We start from the raw sequence: 20,834 nt of genomic DNA, 5'->3' as shown, positions 1-20,834 counted from the left end.
AAGTGGGGCTTCCTATTTGACAGAAAGGTGACAAATGGACTTCCTTGGAGTCAGAAGAAACCTCAGACTTTTGTAAGGGGCTTTTGTTTGCTAGCTTGTGGGTATTTGATTGCACGTCCTTCTTTCTGTCACTGGTAAAATAGGACAGTACATGTTTCCCCAGATCTCTGAGATTTACCCCCATAAAGCACAGCAGGAAGGAACCCAGAGGTGCTGGCGTGGACGGCTGAGGAGACTTGCGGCGCTGGAGGGAGCAAGCAGGCCCGTGTGTGCAGGACCTGTGTGCTGGCCCAACAGCAACTGCCCTTACACTCACCAGGCAGAGGCTCTGCTTGCTCATGGCCTGTCTGCAGGCCTGCAGCAAACGTCTAGAAAACACGGGATTCAGACAAATTTGCCTGAGCCCGAGCCCCCGCAGGCTGTTCAGTCATCCTTCCGGGACCCTTCTGTGCTCCTGCCTGGGAACCAGCATGTGCCAGCAAACACTCCCACTGCTTGGTGTCACTTTCTTCTCCAGTTATAGATTCATTCATAAACAATTCTGGAGTAGAGGGAAAAACGATCTAGTTTTCTAGGTAAAACACAAAATAAAACGAAGTTTTGTAATATCTTTGTTGCTAAAATGTGGATATAAAGAATTACAGGAACTAACAAAAACTTAAAAAGGAAAGAAAGAATATTTTATCATGGAGAGGACTCCGTCCAGCTCTCCAAATTGCAAAGGAGGAGACAGGCCAGGGGGTGGGAGGCAGCTCATTTCTTTGGTCACACAGGAGGGGTGGAGGTGTGTGGAGAGAGAAGGCTCAGGACATGCCAGGAGCGGAGGGCCAGCTACATGCCCCCTGTTAGTCTTTCTTGTGAAAACTTTTCTGGAAGGTGGCCTGTTCCCTAATGTCGTTGTCTACAGTTACGGCTTTGTAGAAGAGGCTGTGCCATGTCACGCTGCCAGCAGGCAGTCGATGGCAGAGCTTATGATGTCATGCTGCCTCAACACAACACGTGTGTGCTGGTGGACACAGAGCATGGAGAGAGAGGTTTAGAATAAGATCCGTGGTCAGACCTTCTCAGCTTCCGTTTGCACTCTCTCCCTTGGGTCTATTTCAGGCAGACACAGAAACACCCCTACTTAAAGCTCAATAAGAGGAGCTTTCTGAAAGTATTAGGAAAAAAGCTATTTCTGATCAGGAAAATATTATCGGCAGTTTTGGTGTTTTCCCTGTGTGTGACGTGTGTCCTGATAGGAGGTGCTCATGGCCGCAGAAGTTGGAAGCGTTAAGCTCCTCCATTTCTCTGTCTTCTAGGGGATTTAGGAGGAGGCCAGCTGGCTGACTGCAGTGGTTGTGACGGACAGACTCTGGGAAAGTCCTCGGTGCCCAGGTCCCGGGTCTCAGCTAAAGGCATTTCTCGTGACTGGGAAAGGTAAGCTGCCACTGTTCTCAGGGACTCTGATAAGCTGTATTTTATGGTATACATTCAGGAATTTTTCTTTCAAAAGGAATATTCCACTTTTACTTTAGTGGAGAAAGAAATGATGATTTTTCAAGGAGTTGCCCAGATTAAAGAACTGTATGCAGAATTAATTTTAACCCAACTGATGTCCTCCTATTGAGGCTGGGAGAGTGCCCCTGACTTTGGCCTCCAGGCCTGGCCTGTGATGTAGCAAAGACTAACTCCAGACACTGACAGTCTTCGTTAATTTAGGCAAATCCTAAGTCTACCACTTTTCCACTGTTCTGCCGTGAAAGGGTATCAGCTCAGACCTGGCAATCTGGTATCACGCGAGCTCTTAAGGTCACTGCTGGAGCAGTCATCTCCTGAGCGACACTCACGTTTATTTGGGGACTCTGGACAAGCTCTGGTGAGGGAGGTGACAGCTCCTGGATCTTGGGGCCAGTTTCCGAAGTAGACCCTGAGGGAGCAGATGCTGATCGTCTGGAGGTGAGCTCTGAGATGGGACTCTGTGCCAAGAATGGATTTATCCTGAAGGCCTTTTTAGGACTCCTCCAAGGGCTGCCTTCATCCCTGAGAAGTGCCCTTCACTCTTCCTCCAAACGGAGGGTGGCTCAGAGTTCCCAGAACCTCCTGCTGCCCGGCAGCGGACAGAGTCAAGCTGTCTTTCTACTTTCAAGTCCCTGGTGTGGAACCCAGCACAAGTGAGACATCACAGGGACCACAGATCTTACTTCTAACCCTCCCTCTCCATGCTCTGCATCCGCCAGCACACACATGTTGTGTTGAGGCAGTGTGACACCATAAGTTCTGCCATCCAGTGCCTGCTGGCTGTGTTATGTGGCACAGCCCCTTCCACACCCCTCCCCAGGCCCCAGGCTCAGTGAGGTGACCTGCCTCTGGGATGGGGATTCCCGAGCCTGCAGACCTGGTCTCCTGTGGATGAGTGGCTGCTGCAAGCTCTGAGTCACACTGCCTGGGACTGAATGTGCCCCCGTGACCTAGCTGGGGACCTTGGCATGTCACTTCTCCTCCTTACACCCGGGCTTCCCATCCTGAGAATCCGAGCACCCCAGCTTTCTCATGTGCCCACTCCACAGGATCCTTGTGAAGATGAAAGGAGATCCTCCCTGTCGTCAGTGTTTGCGTGGGCATTTCCACCTGTCATGGCTGCCTGTGTCTGTTTACAGATGGTGGCTGGGCCGGGAACATTCAGGCCGCACGCTGATGGGCCTGCTGTATCGTGGTGGGAAAGTTCTTTGTGTTGTGTCATGTCACTGCTGCCAGAAATTGGCTGATTTGGGCTACAGATTTGTCTCCTTGATTTTTCTATTACCTCGTTTTTCTTTTATTCTAAATGCCCCAGCCCCTGCCAACTCCCAAAGCCTTGGTGTTGGCACTATTTGATACACACACATCACTGTTATCGGTTGGCAAGGAATTACCCCTTTTTCCTTAGGAAGAAGGGAAAAGATAAATCGAGGAGGGGGAGTCATCGACTTTATCATAATTTTTTACCTATATGTTTCTAACATTGTAGAGAAAAATAGGTTCATGGATGCAGTAACCATTGTGATGGGTATGAAGAGGCCATTTCTGGAGTTGTGGCCTTTTGGGGTCTCCTGAGTTATTAAGGTGGAGTGGCTGGTCTGATTTGCAGGAGTAGAAGAGGTTTCATTGGTTATACTATGCCCACCATACCATGGAGTTAGGCTTAAAATGTGTGTATGTGTGATTTTCTGTATACGTGAGTGTGTATGTGCATGTGTGTCAGCTTGGGTATGAATGTACCATATCTGTTTGTGTATTTACATGTGTATACACGTGCGAGTGTATGTATGTTTGTGTATGTGTCTTTGTGTGCATGTTTTGTGACTGTGTGTGTGAAGTTGTATGAGAGTGTGTGTGCGCTCTTCTTTTATCTCCTTCCAAGCCCACCTTCTTCCGTGGTATGACCCCCATTTACAGCCAGAATGGTCTAACCAGAATGTGCACATTCCCTCATCTCTAAGCCAGAGGCATCAGACTTCCAGTGTCCCCTGAGGATCTCACAGTATATAAACTTTACTGTGGAGATGTGATGGGGAGTTGAAATCCTGCTGAAGGACCTTAGTAAGTACAATTCCCATGGGGCCAGCCCCGTGGCCTAGTGGTTATATTTGGTGCATCCAATTTGGCAGCCCAGGTTCAGTTCCTGGGCACAGACCTGCACCACCCGTCAGCGGCCATGCCGTAGTGGCATCTCACATTCAAAACAGAGGAAGATTGGGGCAGATGTTAGCTCAGGGCAAATCTTTCTCAGCAGAAAAAAAAAAACCCAGAGTAACCATGCTCAGTGTAAACAATTAGTTGAGGCAATAAAAAGAATAAACACATGAAAAGAACAGAAGGAAGCCATCATGCAAGTTGCCATTCAAGATTCCATCTGAGGGCTTGATGGCAGATTCCCACAGTAGACACCAAGAAAGATGACAGTTTTCTGCTTACCTGCCTAGTTTGTTTTAAATCTGTTTGAATGTGAGGTCTCTGTGGCTTCAGGCTTGTTAATGTTTGACTTAGTAATGGAGGTCAGCAAACATGTTCCCCCATATCAACTTCTAATGAGACGAGTAGGCACTGAGGAAGACCATCCTGGGGCAGCCAAGTCACGGCAGTCCCCCTGCAGAGCTCTGCCCTTATGCCCTGGAGAATGGGCAGGCCAGGCAGGGCAGAGGGGCCCGCCGCCTCCTAGGAGGAGAGGCAGCCTTGTGGGACAGGGGCTGGAGCCTGCGCTCGCTCCTTCAAGATGAGTGCTCAGCTCTACTCTTCAGAGAGCGAAATGCTTTCATCCTCCGCTGCCGCTCAGAAATGCTCACTCGCAGGGCAATTTTTAAAGATTGATAACATAATTGAAAGAGTCTAGTGGCTCACAAGATGCCCCGGAAGAGAATGTGTGAACCGCCAGCAGCACTGCTGTCCTCAGCTGAGGGCGCAGGTTAATTCGCACAGGTCCCTCTTTGGAAATGGCCAGAGCCTGGGGCCCAGATCCTCCTCACTGATGGGGGTGTATTTAAATTAAATTTTCACACCCCCCATTGTGTTATTTGAAAAGATTTTAGAACTCAAGGACGAGCCCAGGGGATCCTGATACATCCTGTGAGGGCACAGCTGCTGGCATTCTCATGCTCCCTTTCAGAGGGAGGGGGTCCTTTGTGGCAGCTGACTCCCTGTTAGCTCTTGGAAGTCATGCCCACGTTGGAGCTCTGCACCAGGGTCCCGTGACCTTGTGCCGGGCCGGCAGTTGGTGGGCAACAGCAGCTGTGAGCTGTGGGGTCCCTGGCAGTGGCAGAGGCTAGGACGGCCCTTTCCTCCATGTGATCTGCCCCCAGATCTTGGCAGAAATTCCTTTAAATTTTGCAGCGTGATGTGCCTGGTTCTGGAGTTGTCCCGTTTGTATTTTTTCATTTCCTCATTTCCCTGGCCTCTGGAAGACAAGTGTGGTGATGGGTAGAAAGGAAATTCTTGGAATTACTCAATAGCTTAATGGAGACCTTTTGCCCAGGGACCACCTTCATTTGTCAAAATAGAGCCTTGCACCAGCACCACCCCCCACCAATTGTCCCCAATTCTCCTTAAATAGTGTCCTTGTCTGCCCTCTGGTGACAGCTTCTTGGTCATTGCATCTAGAACCAGGTGTGTAAAAATAGGCTTTTCTCTTAGTGGAAGCCTTGTTTAAATGAAAATATATGTCCTCCAGATTTCACAGACACCCAGGAGAGGTAAAAAGCATGAAACCAGGCTGAGTGCATTTTCATGGGAGAGATGAAACCCCGTCTCTAGGAATGAGATGAACACCTGCCAGTCAAGGAGTGCTCAGCACAAGGCAGCCCTTCCTGGTGGGGGACAGTCCTGGAGGCTATCCCCTGAAGTAGGTGCCAGCGTGCCATTCCTGTCTTACAGAGAAGAAGGAGGAGACACCTCAAGTCTGTCTAGGAAGGGTGTGTCAGAGCCTGGCCCCGTGGCCACAACAGGAGGTGGGAGAGCCTGTGGTGGGGGCTGGGTGTGGATGAGATACCCAAATCACGCCACCCCTGCCTGGTAGAGTAAAGACCAGATCCCAGTCCCCACACCTCGGTTTAGGGCTATTTAGTTTGCTGCATACAGATCTTTCTAGATTGCCAGTGGCCTAGTGGACACAGGCCCAGGTACCCTTGGCCCTGAGGAGCCACAGCATGTAGGGAAGTGGCCAGACGCCAGCCGCTGAGCATCAGAGCAGAGGCCTAGGGATCCCAGAAAGAACATGCACACCACTGTGCCGCGGGAGATGGCGCGGGGGCTGCGGAGTTGCATCTGGAACTCTGCAGGGGTCTGCTCTAGGGAGCACACGCAGGAAGGAGCAGTGGAATTGGCCTCAGCTCTGGAGGCATTCAGCTTTAAACACTCGTGCTGCTTTGCCAAGCTGCCTTGTCTTCTAGGGTCTCCGTGATTGATTTCATCTTAAAAAGTAATTGCACTTCCCCTCCCAGATGTGTGGTGGAGATTAAACCGGAAAGGCCTGATGGAGTGCCTGCTTCGTGTCTGTCAGGCCATCCACAGTCTTGTAACAGCTGGTTCCATGTTCTTCTTTCCACAGTGTGTCAGGTCCACGCAGGGGTGAAAGGACATGGTCTGCAGTTGGGGTCTCAGGAGCTGAGTGTGAACAGCTGGAGCAGGGGTGGAGTGGCAGGAGAGCCCCATCCGCCACCCGGAGGCCCGGGCTTTCAGGCACTGACATGACAGCCTCTGCCCTCGCCACCTGAGCGTGGAAGGCCTGGAAGGAGCAGTGGGGGAGGCAGTGAGACTATTTTCATAGTAAGATGAGGACTCTGTTTCAGTTTGCGTTTGAAAACAGGCCCCAGATTTGGAAAACACAAAGTTAAAAAACCACAGAAACAGCTTTCTCTTCATTGGTGTGGCAGTCAACTGTGTGCTTAGTTAATGAAAGAAATGTGGATATGGATGGAAAATCCGTCACAGGGTGGTCACGGATAAAATGATGGCGCTTGATTCACTCATCCCTCCCGTTGTTACCACCCCTGTTAGGTGTGTCTGGATGGCCTGCTCCCCTTCCTTGAAGAGCACAGCGTCTGTGAGAGCTGAGGAGAATGGAGGCCTTCGTCTCTGTAGCCAGAGCCTCAGTCCTCCCCACGAAGGAGTGCGAGTCGGTAAGGCCTTTGAAAGGAGCACTGGTGTCAGAGCCCACTCACAGGGGCTCCCCTGGGCTGGTGTCCAGCAAAGTCCACACGTGCTGAGTTCATCCCCACCCACACCCTCTAAAGAGGGACTCCTAGCTCAGTTTCCAGATGCGGAAATAGAGAATAAAAGAGGCCAGACAGCTTGCCCCACGCTCCCTAGAAGGTGACAGCACTGGGATTAGGAACCCCTGTCTGAACTCAAAGCCTGCTTCCTTACCCTCTTCTCCTGGGATTCCCAAACTCAAGAGAGTCCTCAACTCAGGCTTCACGTCTGATAGATCCGAGGAACTAAAAAATACTACAGAGACGGATTTAAATGGTGTACGTGGGGGCCCTGGCATCAGTGTTCAAAACAATGCAGAACAACTCTTTTGGGATTCTTATGTGTACAGCATGTGGAATTAATTTCATTCATTTAGTTCATTTATCTTCAGTGATTTATTTTTATGTAACTTATGATTTTATGTTTTTATGATTTTTAATGTAATTTTCCTGTTCAGGGATATTTTAGCATGTTTTAAGGAATCAGACGTTTTTTCTTCAGATAATTTGGCCACAGTAACTCTGATAATTGATTGGTTTCAGAGAAACAGAAGTCACTTTTTATTGTTCACAAAAATTTTCTAAATATTTCTTCTTCATGGACACATCCAGTTGGGGAAATTACTTTATACCTAAGTTGGTATATTAGCCTGTGGTTGGCAGCTCAATTACGCTCGTAACACACTTTATTTTATTTTTCCTTTTTCTCCCCAAAGCCCCCGGGTACACAGTTGTATATTTTTAGTTGTGGGTCCTTCTAGTTGTGGCATGTGGGACGCCGCCTCAGCATGGCTTGATGAGCTGTGTCATGTCCACACCCAGGATCTGAACTGGCGAAACCCTGGGCCGCTGAAGAGGAGCTCGCGAACTCAACCACTCGGCCACAGGGCTGGCCCCTGTAACGTACTTTAGACAATGCTCAGGAACATGGCCTTAGACTAATTTTCTTCAGCTTTTATTAGCAGAAGATATTAATATACTGGACTCTTTCTTTTTGTTTTAATTTATTTTTTTATTCTTTTTGTTTTTTGAGGAAGATTAACCCTGAGCTAACATCTGCTGCCAATCCTCCTCTTTTTGCTGAGGAAGACTGGCCCTGAGCTAACATCTGTGCTCATCTTCCTCTACTTTATATGTGGGACGCCTGCCACAGTATGGCTTGCCAAGCAGCAGTGCCATGTCCGTTCCCGGGATCTGAACTGGCGAACCCCAGGTCACCAAAGTGGAACATGCAAACTTAACGGCTGCGCCGCCAGGCCAGCCCCTTAATACACTGGACTCTTGAGAGTAAATAGTGGCATTGAATCAAAATATTTAATTTGAATTCCATATTGTCCTGGAAAATTGGGGGGAGTCAAAGGCCCATATTCCTGCTTGGGTGGTGCTGGTGTTGATTGAATAAAGTCTGAGACACATCCTCTGTTAGACGGCCCAGCCCACTGCTGCTCTTGGCTGCCGGCAGGCCTCCCGCTGGGAGTGAAGCTGGCTGAAACCAGAGACTGGGTGTTGAAGGAGCTTAGACAGAAGCGGCTTCACGTCAGACAGAAAACCAGTGCACACACCTCTGTTCCATCGTGGCAGTGCCCCCGCTCTGGGGATTAGGGACTTTCCACGAAGGGGCCCTGCCAGCTGCAGGTGCTTTGGGTAGAGGGTGGGGCTGCAGCAAAGGGGCTCTTGTGCCAAAGGCAGCTGCTCAGCTTGTTGCTCTCACGGCTCTGTGCAGGGCCAGGGCTCAGTGGAAGTATTTTCATTAACTTTTGATTACAGACATTTTCAAATGTCTACACGAGTAGAAAGAATGGCGTCGTGAATACCCTTGAACCTGTCATCAGCTTCAACAGTCTTCACCCGTGCGCAATTCTTATTTCATCTGCTCCCCTCAGATGTGTGCAGAGGGGATGTGGCCTCTCTGGGCCTCAGAGATGGGGAGGGGGCTTCCTCTGGGAGTGTCTAGATGGCCCGTTCAGGACATCCTAGCTTTTAAACTTTGAGGTGTCTGTTCATCGTGATGTTTGCCCAGCAAATCCCCAGCTGGCCCTTTGGACTGTGGTTCCTTCCCCGCTCACACACATTTCCCTGACTTGGGACCTGAGCCTTCATCATTTCAGCACCGCCGCTGGTGAGGGCCAGAGTGTGCCTCTCCGGAGTGTAGACCCCGGTTGCATGAGTTCCTGACATTGCCTGGTATATGCTTATATCCAGGACACTGGAGGAAGCAAGGGAAAAAAGAAAAGGTGTGATGCAGGACACAGCAGCGCCCCGGAGGCGCAGGGCTCCGTAACTGGCCTGTTAGAAGCCAGGTGGCCTTAGCCTCGTGGGCTGGTGTCTTCGTGTTCTGTTGATAAGCATGCAGAGTCGAGCCTCTTCTCTGCGCCCCCCATTGCACTCCTCAGACCTTGTTTCTCTTTTCTCTAGAGGTCCGCGTTGATCATGCGCGTTTTGTGAGTGACTGGACATTGAGCTGTCCTCCAGGCATTGCGACAGGGACGGAAGACGACGTGGAAGTAGAGAACCCGACCTCGTCAGCTTCATGGGGGAAGGTATTCCTGAGTGCGAGTACTTCCATGTCGGGGAAATCAAGTTTTTCCTCCCAAAACAGCGCACATACGTGTCCAGCGCAGTGCAGGAAAGCCTCCAGGGTTCTGCAGTGGTGGATCAGACATGGTTTCCTATTACGTGTGTTGTGTCAGTGAAGCAAGGTTAAGCTGTAAAACCTTGATTTTGTTGTGACAAACCTGGATACTGTCCGGAGACAGGGCGCGCTGATAGGGAGCACCCCAGAGGGCTCCGCCTCAGCAAGGCTTCCTGCAGCTGCCCGAAGGACAGAAACCCTGTTATTTTTCCATGAGGGGCTCTTTGTAGGCCTCTGTGCATAAGACTGGGCTACTCAGAGGTATGAGCACTTGCATCTGGTTATCAGAATGGCCAACGGAGGGAGGTGGGGCTGTGAAGGGCTGGGAAGGGGGCAGGGATCTCCGTGGTGCAAGAAGAGAAGCAAGGAAGTGTCTTAGCAAGTAAGTGCGGTGCGGTGCCTGCAGCACAAAACGACCCATGTGTGACGTGCTTTTTGCTGAGAGTGAGCTCTGACTCCAAACAGACAAATGCAGTCAGCCCAGAGTCTTGCATTTGATGTTCTACTTCAAAGGAGCCTGTTCTCCAGAAGCTCCTGGAACCTCCACAACCTTGGCAGAGGTCATCCTGCAGTTCAATTGCAGTGTTCCTCAAGGAGGTGACATCGCATGCCCTTCCCCAGGCTCACAGTGCCTCAGACGGCCTTTGTGTCTGAAAGCTAATGTCCTCTCAGCCCATCGTGTTTCTGTCTGGAGCTTCCACGCTCAGCTGCCGCTTTGGGAAAGGAGAGTTCAAAGGGGTGTGTTCAGGTTAACAAGAAACGATGTTGGCAAAGATGGACTTCTGATAATCTAAGAGCAGGAGGTCAGGACAGGTTTGATTTTAGGTGAGATTACTTGTTCCCCATATTACACAGGGTCCATAGCCACACACAGACTTGCCCAAGGTTCTCAGCCACCTTCCCCTCCTGCCTCCAGACACAAGTGGCCTCAGCTTCTTGCACCGCTGCAGAGCTGCCACACAAAATCACTAAACGAACAAACGGTGCCCCAGGCCTGCCTCTGAGGATGCTAATAAAGTCAGCCTGGCTTGTCCCGAGAGGTGTGCTCATTACCTACCTCTCCCTACTCCCCGCACCTGCCCAGGTGACTCTCCTGTGTGGCCAGCCCAGAAGCTCTGCTTTCTTCACAACAGATGCCATAAGAGTTCAGCCGTCGTGTCCCAAAAGGCTTGGTCCTGCTGATTGTGCCATGGGGATCTCCGTGGTTCTGTGCTTCCAGTCAACCTTGAGCTCACTGCTACATGCACCTGACAACTTTGCCCCCAAGAACCCCGGTGGAGTAGGACCAAGCCAGGGTCAAATACGGTCAAGTGATGGCCACTTGGGCCTGTGAACCAAGGCCCTGGACCCATTTGATAGTTAGGTGTTGTCGTACCATAGGGTTGTGCAAGGTTGAGATTCTGCATGGAGTTTGTAAACTGCTTCTGCTGCAAGGGGAAATACAGAGATGGCTCTCTAACTTCAGCAGGATACAAAGAGTATTTTCTATTGGTGGAGTTGATTATAACAAGATTAGGTAAAAGTCATAGTAGGTTAAATGTTACATATAGGGTTAATAATAAAATTCAGCTTTCTAGAACAAACATAAAATGAGTAAGTGAAGTTTCTTTTTTCTTTTTATTATTTATTTATTTATTTATTTTTTGAGGAAGATTAACCCTGAGCTAACATCTGCTGCCAGTGCTCCTCTTTTTGCTGAGGAAGCCTGGCCCTGAGCTAGCGTCTGTGCTCATCTTCCTCTACTTTATATGTGGGACGCCTGCCACAGCATGGCATGCCAAGCAGTACCATGTCCTCACCCGGGATCTGAACCGGAGAACCCTGGGCCGCTGAAGTATAATGTGCACACTTAACTGCTATGCCACAGGGCCAGCTCCCCTTTTTTATTTTTAAATTTGAAGATTATATTTATTTTCCAATAAGGAGAAGTCTGATACTAAACACATTTCTTACTGCAAGTAAGTATCCTGGTTCAGGCTATAGAACAAACTGCCGTGGTTTGGGTAGAAGAGGAGGGGCAACTCCCTGGAAACAGGTCTTGGGCTTAGGATGACAGGACAGAGAGCACAGGCGTGCCTGAGCCGGCCCTCACCCGCGCTGACTCTCACTACATTCCAGGGTCTTTCGGGTAGTGATGGCTAACACACCCCTGGCCTTCTTTCTCGTCTTCCGGACAAAATGATATGGGCTGGGTTAGTGCTTTCCATTCTCAGAGTTTGCTGTTCTCTTAAAAACTGTTTCTCCCATTGAAGCTTGTGGCCCCTGATCTGAATTGAATTTTCGTTAATACTGGATCAAAAATATTTGGTACCTTTAATAACATTTCCACAGTAGTCATCACTGCCCCCTGCAGCCACGGGGCCTGTGGTTCAGGCGTGCGAGTGTTGCAATGTCAAAGAGGAGCGTGGACGGCCACCCCTCCCCGCACAGTGCCGTCTCGAGGACCAGCCTGAATGCGTCCTCCCCCCTTGTCTGTTGTTCTCTTGGGGTTCTCTGTTTTGGGCTTCTTCAAGTTTGCCTTTAGCACAACTGTTCCAACAACCTAGTCTGCTAACAACTCTTTAGTCCTAGTCGGAAAACCCTTCCTATCCAGGGAGAGCGTGCTGTGTAAACTATTGCTGGGCCCGCACGCTTCAGAGAGCGGGAGGCGCGCGGTCAGGGCTTTCCCAGGTGAGCTGGGATGTGTGGCCCCTGCTGACAACCAGAAGGTGTCTAGACATTTCAAGCTTTTCAAAGACAAACAGTTTTTTAAAGTTGCACTTGCTGAATTATTTTGTGATATATTGGTATAATTTGATGGGTGCTGTAAATATAAAAGGTGTATAAATGTAGAATTCAACCTTTGTAAGTATACTTTTATACCTTTGTAGCTACCTAGACAAATTTTTCTGAGGTTCTTCTTGAGAGTTCCTTGACCTAATGTCCCTCCCTGGAGAGAGGCTCGCATCCTGAGGCGGGTTGTGCTGTGTAACACAAAGCACACGCACTGTCACTCCCCCCCCAAATTCCACCCTTTACCCAGTTACCCAAATGCATACCTTTAGCAAGTCTGACAAACTCTCTAGAATGTTACTTCCTGAGTTTCATCAAGTGGAGCTCCATTTTCCTGGATGCACTATATTACTCTTTTCTCAGAAGTATGAGCTGCACATGGAAGACCAAAAGAAAAAGAAAAAGTGGAATTCTCCCTTTGTCTGTGTGTTTGAAGGCTGACAGTGTTATTTCCTATGGCGGCTCCCTGTGGTCAGACGTTAGGGACACTCAGCCCTCGCTTCCTGAGTGGTCTTAATGCTGCAGACTCTTGACGGCGGTCTGAGGAGCCCGGCCCCATCCACCTGGGCCTGTGCAGCGCAGCATTGCCTATGGGCCTCCACTTTCTGAGTTCTGTTTCTGTTGAAAACACAAGCATCCTTATTGTATCCTGAAGGTAAGAAACTCACTAGTTCTGAGCTTGAGCACCAGCTGATGCGGAGCACTGGCTTTCTGTGTATTGATTCAGAAACCAGCACATATGCACGTACACTCTGTACAATGGAGGCCCACAGATCCTGAGAGTGACAATGACAAGGGTCTGCCCTCCAGGAGCTCATGGCCTAGGGAGGGAGGAAAGCACAGAGCTCATGGTGAATGCTGTCCTGTCAGGGCCTCTGCCCTGGGGCTGCACAGTGCCCGGCTGCGTGCCTGAGGGTATGAAGCCTGGCTGGGTGGCATGGAGCACCTTTCCAGGAGCCACTGTGCTGATCCAGGGTTAGGTCACAGAAGAACTCAGAAAAGGCATTATGTGCAAAAAATAGCATGATGTTTTGGAGGATCTACAAGTAGTAAATAAATGGTGTTAGTGAAATGTGTGGTGGGTGAAGGACGGAAGTGAAGTTGAAAGATAGGCGGGGATAGATTAAAAGACTTCTTGTGCTAAATTTACGAGGCTGTAATCTTGCTTAGATGTAATAAGAACTGTATAATTCTCAGAGGGTTTATAAAGATTCCCATAGCCAGTGTTCTTATTTAATATGAAACATGGCTTTTTTCCTGTTCTTTTTCCCTTTTTTTTTTTTTACCATTTAAACCGTTTTAAAGTGTGCAATTCAGTGGCATTTAGTACATTCACAGTGTTGTGCTATCGTTACCACTATCTAGTTCCAGAGCTTTTTTGTCCCCCCAAAAGGAAACACCAATCCCATTAAGCGTGTTTCTTCCAAACCCCACCCTTGGCAACAGCTAATCTGCTGTCTCTATGGACTTGCTTACTCTGGATATTTCATGTAAGTAACTAGAGTTGGAAAAGAAATCCTTGGCTTTTAAATTGTATTATTAGAGACGGACTTCAGCTCAAGAGTAGAATTTCTGGAAAGGACTCTGGACTCTGGGAACTGCAGACGGAGCTTTAAGGGGAGGCCCAGGAGCTGGTGGCAGCAGGGATTCCATCGTGGCCAGGACTCCTGGCTCCATCCCCGCTCCCTTTCCCTCTGGCTGCTCACAGCCCCTTCCAGGGCTCTATGGAGGGGAAGCTGCCTCAATCTGGGGTTTAATATCCTCAAGAAAGGGCAGGACCCTCCCCTAGTCATGAGCAGACTGGCGAGTGGCATGGGCTCCCCTGTGCCGCCCACACTGGGGGGCGGGTGGGGGTGCAGAGGGCCAGAGTTCCCCGTATCTGTCAGCTTTTGCCTTGGCCTTCTCTACAGCTTGGTATGGTTTTCTCTGGGGAGCTGAAGCATCTGGTGTCCTGCAGTCACAGTGCAAGAGGCCTGCAGGTAGAGAGCAATGCAGATAGTTCAGGGAGCATGTCCCAGAGAGGGGAGGGGCCTTTGGTCCCAGAGAGGGGGAAGGGCTGTTGGTTATTAGGTCCCAACTTATTAATCGATTGAAACTACTTCCCGTGAAAATTATGTCAAGAATCAAAACGAAGCTTAGGCCCCTAATCTGAGGATGGTGGCTGCTTTTTTATACATATCTATAGGGGATCACTGTCTGAGGGCCAGGGCTTTGTGTGTGGGGGAAAGTGAGGTGGCAAGTCTGGGAAAGGTCTAAGACACCCCTCCCCCTTCCTCCTGCTCCTCCTTGCTGTTTTGGCCTGGGAATTGTTTTTTTTCGCAGGAAGCTGCTCAATAAAGCATCATGGCACTGGTCTGCTCCAGGTGCCTGGTGCCTGCCCCTCAACGCCCCTACCCCTACCCAAGCCTTGAACCTGCCCAGGCCAACCCTTGGTTTATCTTTGAGTTCCTTCTACTCAATCCTGCTTCCAGTCCAGCAGCCTATCCTAGCTTTTGGCTTCTACAGGTGTCCAGAACTGACCCCTCCTCATTGGCTCCGCCACTACCCCCTCATCGTGGCCACCATGTCTGATCCAGTGGCCCTGGTCTGGCTTCCCAGGGCTGCTGTAACAAATCACTACAATCCAGGTGGTTTAATGCCGCAGAAATGTATTCAGTATGATCAGTTTCCCTGGGCCGAAATCAGGATGGGCCGGGTCACCCCTGGGATGCTCCAGGGGGAAATTTGTGCCTCCCCCAGCTTCCAGTGCCCGCATTCTTTCCCTCATGGCTGCGTACCCCAAGGATGAGCCTCTGGGTTTGATTTTCAGCAGTCTCAGCCCTGCAGCTACAGGAGAGAGGATTTCATTGGGGCAGACATAGATCATTTACGCAGCGCCTGAGCTGGGAATCCCATCCCTGAGCTCCCCCTTTCCTTACCTGCTTTGTCCAGTGCTGTTACGGACAACCAGCCAGTCTCACTGTACTCGCTGGTTTGACAGAAGTGTTCTGAGGTGCCTTGCCTCTAGTAAGTATTTGATTAGGGGTATCCAGTGGTGATGTTTTGCACATCTCTATTGCCACATCGCATCATGGACCATCAGTGCTCTCTTGCTACCAGAAATAGAGCCATTAGTGTCTTTAACTCCAATCAGATTGGAGAACCAATTCAGAAAAGGCTTCCTTGAGACTCTTGCCTCCCACAATCATTTTTCAACATAGCAGTCAGACTAATGCCTCCAAAACATAGGTCAGATTATGCCACTTTTGTGCTCAAACCTCCATCTCACTCAGAATGAAATTCAGAGTCCCTGTGGTCTGAAGACCCCATCTGACCTCCCTAACTCGCACATCACCTCCCTGCTTTTTTGGTGCCCACGCGTGCAGCTGCAGCCAACAGGCCTCCCCGACATCCCCAAGAACATGAGAAGAGGGGCTTGTCTGCTGTCTTCGCTGCTGGTTCTCTGGAGCCCAGCGCAGAGCCTGGCACGTAGTAGGGGCCAACTGTGATTTTCTGAATGAAATAATGTTACTTTGCCAAATTTTTGAGGTCTTTATAAGCAGCGCTCAAATTTTTTTTTCCCCCACAGAACATTTTGGAAACAACTAGTGAAGCCGTGTTAAGTGTTGTTAATGGGAGAACACAAGCAGCTCTGGATCGGGGTAACCATGCCCACAGGTATGTTAATAAACCACAATTGAGACCCTGCTGTTTTGGACGTGCACACGGGCTTGCAAAGACACCTACCCAGGCCAGGGTGAGTTGGAAAGTGCACCTCAGGGGTACATAAGATTAAAAAGAACATGCAGAACACAACCGTGATGGAAAAATGAGTGGTATTTGAAGTTAGTTGATAGAACTACGTCAGGCAATATGACCAACTTAACCCGAAATGTTGGAAGCCATACAAGATGACGCCATATAACATTTTGTCATCTCACAGTTGTGAAATCTGGGAGCATAGTGAGCCTTACCAGGGTACAAGTACTACATACTATAAGAATTGGTTATTTCATGGTGGGAAACACATAGACTTTAAATCAGTAGCATTAGATGGACCTTGAGCACGCGATGCTTAGTGAAATAAGCCAGTCACAAAAAGACAAACACCGTGTGATCCCACTCACATGAGGCACCTGGAGTAGTCGAGTCCCCAGGGAGAGAAAGTAGAAAAGTAAATGTCAGAGACTGGGGAGGGTGAGGAGGAGTTGGTGGTTAATGGGGACAGAGTTTCAGATTTGCAAGACAAAAACGTCCTGGGGACGTTTCACAACATGTGAATACACTTAACGCTGCTGAACTGTACACAGAATGATCGAGATGGTAGATTCTATGTTATGTGTTATTACTGGTCACTAGTAATAGTAAATAAGATCCAGTCCCCCTTCAGGGACCCCAAATTTGGGGCAAGAGACAGCTGTCATCCACAAGGTGAATGAAGCTGTGCCAGGGCCTCCAAACCGTTGGGGGTCCATTCGGGGGCATTGGGCTGTCGCCGAGGCATGGAGAGCTTGGAATTGGGCCGCAGAGTTAGGTGGGGGTCAGTTAGGTGGAGCAGGGAGGGAGTCATCCCAGCAAACGCGAGGACAGCAGGCCTGTGGAAGCCAGTGGCCAGTTGGGGAAAGCGGCTAAATTGCTGTGTGTATCAGCCACCTCCACTGGGTTGTGCTGCAGGGACAAAGCCCTCGGTCCCAGTGGTTTATAACACCAGATAACAAAGGCTTATACAACAGAAGCAGAGGCTCATTTCCACGTCCGCGGGGCCCAGATGTGGCTCTGCGCATGACCACTTCCTTCTGGGACCCAGCTGAAGGAGCGCGCTGGGTGCAGATGTGCCCCACCTGTCTTGGGCAGAGAAAAAGCAAGGGCGGCACCTCATGATGGCCCTTGAATCCTTAAATCAGCCTCTCCTAGGAATGCCACGAGTCACTGCAGAGGCTGGGGCCCATGACTCAGTCTACCTGTCGGGTGGGGGAGACTGGACAGGGAGGGAAGCTAGGCAGGAGAGATGGGGCGGGCGTGTTTTCTGGAGCTGGGAGCCGTGCTGCAGTTTCTGCTCTGCACTTGTAGGCATGCAGGCTTCAGAGGTGACAGGGTCAGGTTTATGTTTTGTTCTTGCACAGCAAGCACGGAAGAGGGAGTAAAGCACAAAGCAGAGGCACATGTCCTTCTCTGCTCCCCTAACAGTGCAGAGAGCAGACTGGGGTACAGGGGTGGAGGAGGGGAGCAAATCTAGCAGAACACAAACACGGCAGCACATGTGCTCAGAGACCAAGGCCTGGTCTCACTTGTGACCATGGGAACAAACCCGCTCAGTCACTGCAAGGAAATTCAGGAAAAGAAACATGAATGAGGGCCACCCACTCCGCATACCTGCCCCCATCCCCTGCTCTTCCAGCCTCCTCATCTTTGCTCACAACAATGTTGGGGAGAATGAGACCCCACGAGGTGACCTTGTGGGCCAGTGCCCTGGACATGTGGGCCCAGGGCTGTTGTTTCTGGAGTCTACATGCTAGCGATAGCCTTCCTTTCATGCCTCGGGGGTTTGATAGCTCAGGCCTTTCTGGGTGTCTGTCCTCTTTGCAGCATACATTTCAGGGTGGTGCCTCAGTGTGAAATCCCTGCCCCTCTCTGATCCTACTGGGTAGATTGTGGCGTCCTCTGGTGCCCCAACTGAAAACTCACTCTTTCTCCACCGCTAGGGCAAATCAGTGAAGAATTCCCTGGTTTATTTTTGAGAAATGATTTAGAAACTTAGCCAATGTGTAAGTAAATGTGTTCAGTTAAAGAGAAAAGCCCAACTGGAATTAACATTACTTGTGTACCACCATGGAAAATGTAATTATTTTCTCTCTGCCCTGGCCTGTGAGCTAAATCAGGGCCTGCGAATGAACAAGGTAGATGAGAGTAGGTCTGGGGTTCTGCCCGTGCTGGAGCTCGTCTGCCCCATGGCCCACGCTGCCCCGCTGGTGCCGTCCATCCTTGGTCCTCAGCTGCAGCAAAGCAGAGGTTGTTGAGGGGGCAACCATAGGCTGATGTGCTTGGGTTGAGGGGGGCCTTCCTCCCCGAAAACACGGGAAACTGAGGCTTGAATAAAACCATTGGAGGAGGTTCTCCTTGTCTGTCCCCGGAAGTTTGCAGTGTAACCCCACCCCCCTCCCGTGCCAGCTCCTTGCTGAGTCCTTTATGTTTTAACCTGGCGGGCACACATGGCCCCTCCCTTTCCTCCTGGAGCTCAGCGAAGACCCGTGGGATCCTTTTTGAGAACATTACTGAATTAAGAACTAAAGGAAGATAAAGAAAAAAGCAGGAAGCAAGCAAGTCTGGATGATGAACAGATCCTTAGGAAACATGTCACATTAGGAATGGCTACAGTAACTGAGGCTGTCACTTCTGGGGGACACGGCCGTTGAAAGCAACTGGAGCTGGTTTGGTTGATAGAATATGGAGATGGGGTGTCCCTGTGCCAAGAGCTCCAGAATGGGGAAGTGAGGCCATGGTGGAGACAGAGCCTGGGGACGGACCCGGGGAGGGCTTGGCCCGGGCAGCTGTCCGGGGACAGTGAGCTCACAGGGCCTGTGGCATTTGTGCTGCATTCTGAAGCTAACCGAGCATTTTCCACATTTAGTATTTCATCCTCTTCACGAGGGCAAGCTTCTTGTCTTCAGAGCTTCCAGCACGTTTCAGACACTGGTAGTAGATGTTAGCTAGGCTGAAATCCAGACAGCAGGCAATAGAACCATCACTGTTATGTGGATGGGGCTCTGAGGCACCAGGCAGCCCACCTGAGGCCTCTGAGCCTCTTCAGGGCCTGCGTCCACCCCCTCTGACTCATGACCACACCCTGAAGGCCAAGTGAGCCTGCCCAGGGTTAGAACAGCCTGGGGTGAGATGCTCAGCTTCACCTGCCTGAGTGAGGGGTAGGGAGTGAGGCTGGTCTTGCCAAAGGAGGGACCCTGAGGACACAGCACCTAGAATCGCCACCCGGTCAGGGGGCGACATCTGAGTGCCTTAGGCCTGATGGGCCTTGGCGCATCCCTCGTGTAGGGCCCACCTCGGCTCTTTAGCCTATGACATTGGCTGTCATTCAGGGTCCTATGACAATGGGACACGTAGGGGACCCTCTAAGTGGTCCTCATCCTTGCTGGCTGTGGTCATGCCCATTGCATCCCATTCCCAGCCAGACTTTGAACCTTTAAATGCACCAGACTGGCAAGCAGTTTCCACGACCTGGGAGCAGCTGCCAGGCCTCCCTCTGCAACCCTAGTCACAGATCGATTCTGTGAAGACCCCCTCTGCCACAGGGAGCATGCATGGCTCAGTGTGGCCTGAGCCCAGGCTGCAGCCCCTGGATGGCAGAGCATGTTCAGTGACCTGCTCTTTGGGTGAACACTCTGAAGCAGGGTCCGAGTTGGGCACAGATTTTGCTAAATAGCTTTAAAAATGCCCCACTCCTCAGTGAAACTTCTCACCAAATGCTTGGGCAGCACTTGCTGGTTCAGTTTCTAAGTGCATCACACCCCTGAGCATCACCCGGCCCATCCATGCACAGGCGCCTGGCACAGTGCTAGCCTTTCCAGGAAAGCTGGGGTGGAAGTAGTAATCAGATGTGCCAAGTGAGTGAGTGAGGCGCTGCCAGCTTTCCTGCTCTTTTTGCCTTTTCCCTTCATATTCAGAAGCCCCCAGGAAACTTCTGTTAGAATCATGAGCTTCTGGAACAGCAGTGGCTGCAGGCCCCATGGCCGATGGATGTGTGCAGTTGGGAAAGCAAACAGTGCGTTCTGTGATCTGCTCCAGGTTGGTGTCTGACCCACGAGGTTGAGTCTCATCAGAGAGCTGCGGGTGGGTGCAGGCAGCCCTCAGGGTTTGTTGGTAACAATATTTTGAACTTCTAGTCCTTTGGATACTGCTCAGGCAGTTTGAAAGCATAACTAAAATTTGTCTCTGCAATAAGGGAAAATATATGTCACATTTTTTCTGTTTGCAAGAGCACCATCTCTCAGCTGTCCACTTCAATTTTAGCTGACCCTATAAAATAGGTCGTTTTCTATTAGCTTAGCTGGGGGAGCAGCGTGAACTTCTGATAATAATCTTTCCCTAGAATCCTTGCCAGATAAAACATGCCTTGTAGTTCCAGCTGGCACCAGCTGGGTGCTCTCTTGGCTGATCTGCTGGAAAGTAGGAATTGTCTCCTCCTCAATGTCTTACCAATGCATGGGGCCGGTTTGTAGTAACCCACTCAAATAAGGGAGCCCTCAGCTTCACTGAGGCTCCTTATTAGTTGGTTTTCTGACCGTGGAGAAACACTAGTACTGATGGCAAACTTGGGCATGTCCTAACCCCTCACTGTCATCAAATTTTTAAATTCCTGTGTACCTGTCCTGCGGCGGGCCCCTGTAGCTTGAAAGTGGAAATTCCCTCCTGTGCCATGGGACCACTGCACTCTGCAGAGGACGTGGCTGCAGAGCTGCTTCCTGGGACTGACGTCACATCGACCACTGTCACGATGGGTGACATCAGAGTGGCTGCATCTGCTCAGATCAGCCCCCAGATTTCACCTTCTCTCACCTTGCCCAGCAGGTAGGGTCAGTGTGGTATGAAGGCCAGTGTCCCCTCCAGACCCAGATCTAGGAGCCCTGCTCAATCAGCTATGAAGATAGTAATATCTTACTTGTTCTTTTCAGTGGCAGTTGCCTTTGTAGCGAGTGACCACGCAGTTGGCCAATGTTTCCCATTGGAGCCCATGT

The 20,834-nt window shown here is 50.3% G+C and overlaps 2 protein-coding genes across 2 annotated transcripts in view; both read left to right on the top strand.

Moving 5' to 3' along the window:
- HUS1 (HUS1 checkpoint clamp component) overlaps positions 1–9,412 on the top strand; it is a 31,451-nt gene extending 22,039 nt beyond the window's left edge. The window contains exons 8-10 of the mRNA XM_023639042.2: positions 1,302–1,419; positions 6,511–6,632; positions 9,120–9,412. Of these exons, the coding sequence (XP_023494810.2) occupies positions 1,302–1,419; positions 6,511–6,632; positions 9,120–9,397 (518 nt within the window). The 3' untranslated portion in view covers positions 9,398–9,412. The remainder of the gene's footprint in view (positions 1–1,301; positions 1,420–6,510; positions 6,633–9,119) is intronic.
- A 6,288-nt stretch (positions 9,413–15,700) lies between these two features.
- Positions 15,701–20,834, top strand: part of PKD1L1 (polycystin 1 like 1, transient receptor potential channel interacting) — a 116,124-nt gene continuing 110,990 nt past the window's right edge. The window contains exons 1-2 of the mRNA XM_023639041.2: positions 15,701–15,765; positions 19,764–19,884. Coding sequence (XP_023494809.1) covers positions 19,826–19,884 — 59 coding nt within the window. The 5' untranslated portion in view covers positions 15,701–15,765; positions 19,764–19,825. The remainder of the gene's footprint in view (positions 15,766–19,763; positions 19,885–20,834) is intronic.

The sequence above is a fragment of the Equus caballus genome, chromosome 4, assembly GCF_041296265.1.
Source record: "Equus caballus isolate H_3958 breed thoroughbred chromosome 4, TB-T2T, whole genome shotgun sequence".
In the NCBI taxonomy this organism is placed as follows: Eukaryota; Metazoa; Chordata; class Mammalia; order Perissodactyla; family Equidae; genus Equus; species Equus caballus.
Note: the sequence above shows the minus strand (reverse complement) of the source record. Positions and strands in the feature narration are given on the sequence as shown.